Here is a 10,634-nt window from a genome sequence, read left to right on the forward strand (position 1 = left end):
CCTATCCAGTACATATACACAGATATATGCATACACTAGAAATAAATCAACAGAATATAGTTTGAAAAAACATGAACCAAACTGATAAGAGAGGCTACGCCCACTAGAAAGGAGTGAGCCTGAGTAGAGGAAGGGGGAAGGAAGAAATAATATTTAAAAAATTAACCTTTGTCATTGGAAAAATTTCCATTTCTGGTATTCAGTTTGGGTTAAATACTTTGTATTGAAGTGATGTCAGAATAAGGACTTCCAAAACTCATTTCCTACACAAAAACAATAAGAACACTAGCCAAATAATCAGAATCGACTTTTTCAGAATTCTGGAAATTAACCAGTCTTCAGCAATAGGGAAGCATTTATTCAAGAAAAACAGTGGAATTTCAGCAAGAATAGTAAACTTCATGGCATTTTAACTTGCCTTATTTTTACTCCCTAGTTGCATAGTAGCCTTGAAAAGAGCAATCATTGTGAAATAATCACTTTGAGAACCAGAGCCCGACAGCCACTAGAGAGAGCAAAGGGGTTGAGATTCTTCTAAAGCCCCATACCCAGGAAACCACCATTATTATTTGAACTGCCTGCTGGTTCCCTGGAAGACTCCATTTGCAAGGCTGTTTTTATTTGACCCGATATGGAGCTCACCCAGTATGAATACCCTTTTCCTCAGAAGAGTTTGTTAAAAATAATCAGAGGTAATTATTTAATATGGCAACTCTCTAAGGCAGTGAATAACAGATGAGCCAAACAACAGGCTAACCAAAAAGCTGAAGAAGAAAAGCTAAGGAAGGAGATATCTTTGCGGGGGTTTACACTTTGGACATATTCCTGAGAATCTAGATCACGTGCATGAGCTATAGGCATGCCCATGAAAGACGAGAAAGCTCACCTCTTGCTAACCTTGTAAGAGGCTCTTGTAAGTAAGAAGTGAGGGCTGATGCATAGTTGTAAACTGCCCGGCTGAGTACTGGAGGTATGTCCCAACATGTGCAGAGCCACTTGGCAAAGAATAGATTGAGAATGTCAATAAAAAGATAGAAAATATAAAAAGGAACCAAATAGAAATTCTGGAGTCAAAAGTACAATAACTGAAATTTAAAAATTCAATAGAGGGGCTAAACAGCAGATTTGAGCAGGTGAAAGTCAGCAATTAAAGACAGGTCAATTGAGATTATCCAGCCTGAGAAACAGAAAGAAAACACAATGAATAAACATAAACAGAGCCTCAGAGACCTGTAGGATTGTTACCCAGTGATAGGCTTGCAGGGCCTGGCTGAATCTCTCCCCTACTCTAACCCTATCTCTGAGAACAGGGAGGCCCACTAGTCAGCAGTTAAGAACTTGTCAAGACTAGCTGAAACCAGTTGAAACCAAGAACCAAGCCTGCTGTCTAAATAACCTCCAAAAGATTTTAAAGCTCATTATAATATAATCCTTATGCTAAATAACACACCTACCAATGCCCTGACAGTTGACAATCACATGACAATGGCCGAAGAAACTATAAACAGAGGGTGGAACCCCATCCCAAGAAAGCCAGCATACCTTTCTCCAGAAAATCCATGACTATTCCTACTATTTACCTAAATCTCTCTTTCATTTCTACTACCCCATTTTACCCACCCCTGGACTGCTAAGGGATGAAATTGATCTGAGAACTAAGTTTCCACTTCTCCATTCTCTGGCCATAGAATAAAAGCTTGCGCTATTAATGCTCACTTTCAGTCTGTAATTGGCTTCCCCATGCTTAATGGGAAAAGGACCCCACTCAGGGTCTTCAAAAAGGAGATTTTCACCCCTTGGTAACAATACTATCAAGAGTGCCAACATATGTATAATAAGAGTCCAGAAGGTGATAATAAAGAATATTTGAAGAAATAATGGCTAAAAACTTCCAAATTTGTTGAGAAATATTAATCCACACATTTAAGAAGCTCAATATTTCCAATGAGGAAAAACTCAAAGAGATGTACACCTAGACACATCATATTCAAATTGTTGAAAGAGAAACACAAAAGGAGAAATTTGAAAGTGGAGAGAAGGGACTCATCGGTGCACAGGATATCCTCAAAAAGGTAAAGAGGTAGTTTCTTATCTGAAACTATGGAGGCCATAAGGCAGTGAGATGACATTCAAAGTGCTGAAAGAAAAAAAAACTGTCAATCAAGAATTTCCAAATCCTACAAAACTATCCTTTAAAATGAAGGAGAAATTAAGAACATTCCAAGATTAAAAAACAAAAACAAAATTCATTGCTAGCAGACCTGTCCCACAAGAAATACCAAAGGCCGTCCTTCAGACTGAAATGAAAAGACACTAGACAGTAACTCAAATCTACACAAAGAAATAAAGAATATGGGTAAGATAACTACATAGGCGAATATAGACAGTATAAATGTATTTTTCATTTGTAGCTCTTTTTTCTACTACCTGATTTAAAAGGCAACTACATAAAGCAATAATTGTATTGCAAATCTGTATTGTTGGTCACACAATGTATAAAGATGTAATTTGTATGACAAAGCAGCATAAAAGGGGATGATGGAGCTATAGAGGAGCAAAGTTTTTGTGTACTATTGCAATTAAGTTGGTATCGATCTGAACTAAACTGTTATAAAGATGACAGTTATAATCTCCAGAGCAAACCACTAAGAAAATAACCGAGAAATAGGCAGTAAAAGAAATGACAAGGGAATTAAAATGGTATGCTAGAAAATATCTATTTAACACAAAGGAAGGGGAAGGGAACAAAAAAGAGAAGAACAAAAGAGATCTAAGACATTTAGAAAACAAATAGTGAAATGGCTGATGTAAATCTCCCTGATCGTCATTACACTAATGGTAAATGGATTAAACTCTCCAATGAAAATGCAGGGATTGGCAGAATGGATAAAATAACATGACCCAATAAAAGCTGTCTATAAGAGACACACTTTGATTCAAAGACACAAACAGATGGAAAGTAAACCCACCAAAAAAAAAAAAAAAAAAAAAGAGGTATACCATGCAAATAGTAACCAAAAGAGAGCTGGAGTGGCTATATGAATAATAAATAAAACAGACTAAACATTGTTACTAGACAAGGACATATTATAATGATGAAAGGTTCAATCTGTTAAGTAGATACAACAATTACAAATGTATATATGTCCAACAAAAGAGGCACAGAATAGAATATATGAAGCAAAAACTGACAAAAAAATTTAAGGGAGAAAGAAAATTCAATAAGTTGGAGACTTCAACACCTCATTTTCAATAATGGAGAAAACAACTACACAGAATATCAACAAAGAAATAGAAGACTTGAACAATACTATAAAGTAACTGTAATCCTAACAGACACCTATAGAACACTACACTCAACAGCAGCACTTCTCAAGTACACAAGCAATATTCTCCATGACAGAGCATATGTTAGGCAATAAAAAAAGTGTCAATAAAATTAAAAGGATTTAAATCATCCAAGGTTATCTCCAATCACAATGCAATGAGATTAGAAATCAATAATATAAGAAAATTTGGAGAATTCACAAATATTTGGATATTAAACAACAAACTCCTAAATAACCAATTAGTTAAAGAAGAAATCACAAGGGAAATTAGAAGATACACTAAGATAAATTAAAACACCCATTTCAAAACTTCTGAGATATAGTGAAAACAATGCTTAGAGGGAAATTTATAACTGTAAACACCCATATTTAAAAAGCAGAAAGGTCTCAAGTCAACAACCAAACCTTCCACCTTAAGAAACTGGGGAGGGGGACAGAGGAAGAACAAACTAAACCTGAAGCCAGAAGAAAGAAAGATAGATCAGAGTGAAAATAAGTGAAATAGAAAATTAAGCAACTGAAAAAGTTTTAAATAAATGAAACCAAAATTTGGTTCTTTGAAAAGATCTATAAAATTGACAAACCTTTAGCTAAACTATGAAAGAAAAAAGGGAGAACTCAAATCACTAAAACCTTTGTGTCTCGTGTTTTACCTTGTAAGATTTTATTAAATATAAAGAAGGTAAAACCAAAACTGTCACTCTTACTTCCTTTCTCCAACTCTAGTAAAAGGATTAAAAATTCAGTGCTGCCTTTAAGTACTATTTTATTAATCACACCAGCAACATGCTCTTAAAACAGTATTTAAAAATATGTAAGAAATTATTAATTTAGTCTACAATGTTTAAAGCACTTCTTCACATGGTAAGTCCCCAAAGAGTTCATGACCCTCAAACTGAAAATCACTAGTCTATGTTCCTCCTTAAACAAACACAGATGACAAAAACACTTTCTGATGCTTAAGGGATTTCACGAAGTGGTCCTTCAGTGAGGTAACCATACAGACACTCTCCAACCTTAGAGATTTCAGAAGGCCACAGATCATTAGATTTTATTTTTCTTTACAGAAACAGTGTAATGCATTTTAGACTATCTTCCTCTTTAAAATTCATTTGCCACAATGTACTTTATAAATTTCTTATAACCCAAAAGGTAGATTTTATACAGTTTCTATAAGAATAAAAATAAAAATTAAACCAATATATTTATCAAATGTTTACTATACCCATGGCATTTATAAAAGATCCAAAGAAATTCAGAAGGGTCTCGGCCCAAAGGAATCTTAAGAAATATAAAGTCACGAAAATGAATTTATAACAATTATTTAAATGACAGCTCAAGACATGAAAAGTAACACAAAGCAACATATATTGTTCATTTGTTATAGGGACAGGAAGATAAAAACTACTGCGGAGTTTCTGAGAGCGATTACCCCAGTCTATGGTGCTGTGAAAAGTCTCTACAGGAGAACTGGACTTTGAATGAGTTGCATCTTGAAGAGCAAGCAAGATTTGGAGAGGTGAGGCAGAAATGGCAGAGGATTAGAGTATCCCTCATTGGGCTTCATTTAATTCACTAACTGCTTGCTGAATTCTCATTCTGCACCAGGTACCAAAAAATGTAAAGATAAGGTACTCTGTGTGACCCTTAGTCAAAATTTACATTCCCCTCTGTAGGCCTGAAACCCCTCAAAACATATCATACTATATCCTATTAATTATCCCCCTTATGATGGGAAACAAATGGAATTGGCAAATTTTTTACTGTTGTTTTAAAATAAATCACAACTTAATCTGAATGCACTATTCTCAAAAGGTAGTTTCATATTATGCAATAAACCTAATGTATCTTCTTGCAAGCTTCCCATAAGAAATCTCTTTCCAGAATTATCTTTACTTACTATTTAATATTGCCCCCAAAAGACAGAGAGGGACTTGCTCACTGAACCCAGCTTGGATAAGGAATAAAGGCATGGACAAGATCTCAGTATTGCCTATCGCTTCTGGCCCACGAGCGTAAAAAGGGTCAGAGATCCCTCTCTTTTGAAATAGTAGTATGATTAGTGAGCACAATCACTTGCGTGTAATAGTTTGTGTCCAAAAAGCTGCGTGGAGGTGCGGGGTGTGGGGGGGGAGGGTAGAAGTTAGATAAAATTTCATTTTACAGTTTTGACCCCATCTTCCAAGGGCCCAACTGATTGGCCGAGAAAGAGTAACTGGTTTGAGCTGGGTAAATCTAAATATTCCACATCTGGCCAAAAGTCCTGGCCAGACCGCCATTCTGGAGATTTTTCTGAGCTAGAACTAGGAAATAAATTCAATCCTTTTCCTGGTGGTAGAAATTGTAAGTTGCAAAATTTTGGAGTTATAAAGCAGCCATGATTCTTACCATATGGAGAAAAGTGAAAAGTTCATGCAGAAAAAGCAAATACCGCTGAATGTTTTAATATAAAGCTACAAAATATAAAAAAAAAATCAAAAAAAAATCACCGTTTATCTGTCTAAAATACATGGAATCAAACCTTTACCAGGAAGAGAGAACAGGTATGTTGGTGTTCATGTCACTAACCTTGTTTGTTCTTGGGTTCAACATAAGGGGCTTGCCTTTCTCCTTTCTGTGCAAATGACGACATGCCAGAGTACAGGGAGCTGCAACTATTCTTAACCGAGACAACATCTTTTTTTTCACCTGGGAAAAACAAAGTAAAGAAAGCACTGCTGAGAGACATATTACAGAACTGCATGCATGTACACATATTATAGAACTGCATGCTATCGGTTTTCAAATGCAGATTTAGAAAGCTTAACTTTCCACATGTGAAAAATCTTTTCCAAAATACTTTTAAATGTCTACAGGTTATAAAGGTTATATAATAGGTGAAGACAAAGACTTCTTTTTCCTGATAACACTCTAAGTCCTAGGATAATAATCATTGCTACTCTTAGGCATCTCCAACAGTTAGCTAAACATCTGCCCTTTTTCTAATCCACACAAGTACGGCAAGGTATGTATCTCCCATTTAGGAGAGAAAGAAATTGAGAGTTTAAGAAAGAGGGTAACATTTAGTAAAGACTGAAGTGAGTTCCATGTAAATGAGTGTGGGAGTTTAGCTTGAAGGTGGAAAAGTAAATAACTGGAAAGCCTGGAACATACACATTTAGAGGAAGAGAAGCTATCCAGATTCTTATCTAGACTTAGAATTTTAATGTACTATATTTGGTTTAAATTTAATGCACTAAAATTGTGTTTAGAAACTGTTATTCAGTAGAAAAAAAAATCATTCAAATTCTATAGAAAACATGTTTCTGTTCTTCACATCCATCCCAAATGTAGTAATTTTTCAAAATGAAAAAACTCTACATAATATATTAAACCTTACATATTTACTGATGGAAATATAATAGATTCTTCTGCATATCAGTTCTCCCACCAAAAATCAATTTGCAATGCCCATTTATTACTGTAATCATTACAAACAGTTTCAATTGTTATGCAATAAGTTTTTTAATGGAATTTGTATTTGCTGAGACATCTGTGGTCTGTATATGGTGGTGCAACAAAACCACTAATTCAGGAGTTTTTTAAAGTTCATTTTAATTGAACTTTAAGGTGAAATTCACACAAAATTAATCATTTTGAAGTAAACTAGAGAGGTTTTAAAAATCCATAATGTTATGTAAACCACCACCTCTAGTTACAAAACAATTTCATCACACACACACACACACACACACACACACACACACACACACACACCCCACTTAGAGACCTGACCTTTTCCTTGGATAACCCCTGAGGCAGCAGAAGACAGTAGCCTGGACTTGACTAATGGTCACCCGTACAGAAACTCTGACAGGCTACAGATAACATCTCAACCTAAGTTATGTTTCAGTTCCAGAACGACCCCCTGGCTACTTTCCCATGAGACCAGACAGAGGGACCCCAAAGAAGACCTTTGAACTGTCCTCAAAACCTGAAGAAATGATTCATTACCTTTATATCACCTCAAACCAATCAGTAGAGCCCACAACCCCAACTCCCTTAGCTACCAGGACTAATGATTTTCTCCCTATATAACCTACCCCCCAGAGGACATCGGGGAGCTAGATATTAAGAACACTAGCTTACCTGTGTCTCCAGACTTGGTGCCATTTCCTTAAATAAACCTCTACTTTCTCTGCTGCAAACTCCTGTTTGTGTCTCATTGGGCTGTAATGCACACAGGCAAAGAACCCTTTGTGTTCAATAACACAACCACCAATCTGCTTTCTGTCTTTGTGGCTTTACTTATTCTGGATATTTCATATAAATGTGGTACCTAAATATGGCCACAAAAACAAGAACTCTACATGATCACAAACACATCAAAAATTATGAGAAATGGAGATGGGGGTGGGAGATAGGACAGATGCTGTATAAGGGAACAATCTTACAACAAGTAGTAAATAAGTCTGAGAGATCGAATGCACAGTATAGTAAATATAGACAATATCGTACTACTATTAACAAACTTGCTAAGAGATGAGAACTTAATTATTCCAATCACTAAAATGACACGTTAATTTTGCAGTGTGACAGACACTAATTATCGCTAAAACGACAATCACATTATAACATATAAATGTATTAACATGTTGTATACCTTAAATTTACACAATGTTATATGTCAAATATATTTCAATAGTAATAATAAAAAAGAATCATGAGACATACAACAAAATAACTGGTTTTCTCTTTAAAAAATGTTAACGACACAAAAGACATGTTAAAAACAAAAATTCAACTAAGTAAATTTGAAGATTCCAATTGGCTTTATTAAGTGATTCATGAATCAGGCAGCATCCCACCTAGCAAACAGAAAGGAGCTCTGAGGAGCTGTACAAAACGAAACTTTTAAAGGCAGAAAGGGAATGGGACAAGGAAGACATAAACAAAAGAAAGTTATTTCAGGCAAGGTCACCTTCCTTTGGAGAAAGGAAGGGATCTATCTGCAGATCACCTCACTTGTCTTATCAGAAAATGCCACAGTCACTGATTAAAGGTCACGTTCCTGGGAGAGGCTGAAACGGCACTTAAATTTTGATTTGCTGTCCTAAGGGGCAAGCGACTCCATTTTGGGCCTGTTTAAACAATTTCCCCGTTTTGGTCAGAGATGTGATCAAAAATAAAGGCGTTCACACCACTCTCAGCTATCACTCTATAGTTCTCGCGGCTTTTACTGATCCTCTGAGGAATTATTTTCTTTGCTGATTCTCTATGGCATTTATACGTCATGACTTCAAATTCGCAATTTTTATGTCAGTCATTCTCTTTCTTCCTTTTCTGATGTTCCAGTCTTAGTAAGATCATTTGCTTGGTGGTCAGCCACTGCAAACATGCCTTTAAAGCCTTTGAGAGAATAAAGCATGCCAGGATGATTTCTATGATTACTATGAGCAAGATAATTCCCAATGTCTGGAGTGCACTTTAGAGCCATGTCTTAGACAAATATATGAGGGAACTAGAATTCAGGATCCAGTCCAGCTCACAGGTATATAACAAAACCGCAAAGACAATCAACAGGATTAGAATCTAATATCCACAAAGGTACAAATATAATTCTTCTCTCTACAACTACCCCCATTTTTTACCAAAGATAATCACAGTAAAACTAATTTGTTTATAATAAACTTGACTTGATTAGTTACCTAAGTGCAGCAAAAATAGTGATTGATCACATAAGCTCTGTCTAAGACTGCTTTCTGTTAGAAAGAATCTGACTGAACTTGTAAAAGCCTCTGAGGCCAGGAAGCTAATTAAGCCAATGACTGGCCATCAGATTTTATCTGCAATTGCACTTCGGACAAAGCTTTGGTAATATAGGTATTCTTTTGGATCTCAAATAAATATATGTTCTTAGAACCAGTTTCTTAGAATATTTTTGGTGACCTGAAACTTTAAAGTTTGCTAGCTAAATTAAATGATGGAAATTTACTGAATATTTAGATCATGTCCAAATAAGATAAAATGCTGAAACATTAATTATTAAATAGTCTCAATTTATCGATTTGGGGTTTCTTATTGCAGAAGAACTAAAAGATAACTTTAGGTTGAAAGACTGTACTATTAAAAGGGTACATTTCTAAGTAATTATGAAATATATTTACAGTAAAAGAACCTGTTTCTAAAGGTTCTGAAATATACTAATAAATTTGCCAATCTAAAAAAAATACTGATGTAACAGGTTATAATTACTTAGTTTTCATTAGAAATTGAGGTTTTTAAGGGTTAAAAATTGCAATATTGAAATGCCAATTAAAACTACTAGAAATAATAAGAGAAACAACTTTGAATACAAGGAAAGTAGGCTATGTGTTTTCAGTAATAGAAGGCATAAGGTATGGAGACGCATTTTTGAGAGAATTACAAGGAAAGTTGTAGATCTATGAAAAGGAACTCTGAGAAAGGAAATTCTGTGTACGATCAAGCTAGATGAGATTGAATGGATTCATCATAAGCTTTAATATCAACAGTGTACTTATGTAAAATTAAAACTCAATGTTCTTTTATCTGCTGAAAGGATAAAGTTTTCCTGCACTATTGGTAATAAGAGATTATAAAGGGAAAGCAAAGATTTTGTGTTTTATTAAAATTATTTCCTGTGCTCTTTAGGTTTTTAATTGCTTAGGTAAACCAAGCCTTATTATTAAAAGAGTAAAATTTTACTTACTATTTAACTTTCTACATTTGCCTGTGAAGTCTTTGTCATCATAACTAAGTACTGCTTCACAGTGACCTATCATCCTACGTGACTAAGTGTTATACAACTTTTGATATGTTTGATAAACTTCTCAAAATTCAAAAATTAGTCTTTTTCTTAACTCGAAAAAATCTTTGAGATTTTTCAGAAGGATTTCTGAACCTTTTCAAAAGAGATCTTTAAAATGGTTCTTTGATATTCTCAGCTGGCTGCCCCTGCTTGCCTGCCCCTCATTTTCATCCTCCCCCCACAACCTGTCAAATCTACCTCATGTATTCTCAAATGAGAGAATATATGCAAAAGTATTATAATAAAGACTTAAAGTGTTACATCGCTCACATTATTTCTTTATTACTAAGTGATAGAGAATAAAATAAAATATAAAAGTACAGTTGACACATAATGCATCTAATTCTGCAACAGACTTAAATCTGCATATAAGTGGACCCACACAGTCCAAACCTGCGTTGTTCAAGAGTCAACTGTATTTTGGATGCAGTTGTCAATCTGCTTATGCAGAGGGCTGACTTAAGTTATATGTGGAAATTCAACTGTGTGGGTGCTCA

At 35.0% G+C, this 10,634-nt stretch overlaps 1 protein-coding gene across 1 annotated transcript in view; it reads right to left on the minus strand.

Annotated features, from left to right (window-relative positions):
* ME2 (malic enzyme 2) overlaps positions 1-10,634 on the minus strand; it is a 47,931-nt gene that overhangs the window by 33,024 nt on the left and 4,273 nt on the right. Inside the window, exon 2 of the mRNA XM_011360516.2 lies at positions 5,898-6,017. Within this exon, the coding sequence (XP_011358818.1) occupies positions 5,898-6,005 (108 nt within the window). The 5' untranslated portion in view covers positions 6,006-6,017. The remainder of the gene's footprint in view (positions 1-5,897; positions 6,018-10,634) is intronic.

Source organism: Pteropus vampyrus, unplaced genomic scaffold (assembly GCF_000151845.1).
Source record: "Pteropus vampyrus isolate Shadow unplaced genomic scaffold, Pvam_2.0 Scaffold3, whole genome shotgun sequence".
Taxonomy (NCBI): domain Eukaryota; kingdom Metazoa; phylum Chordata; class Mammalia; order Chiroptera; family Pteropodidae; genus Pteropus; species Pteropus vampyrus.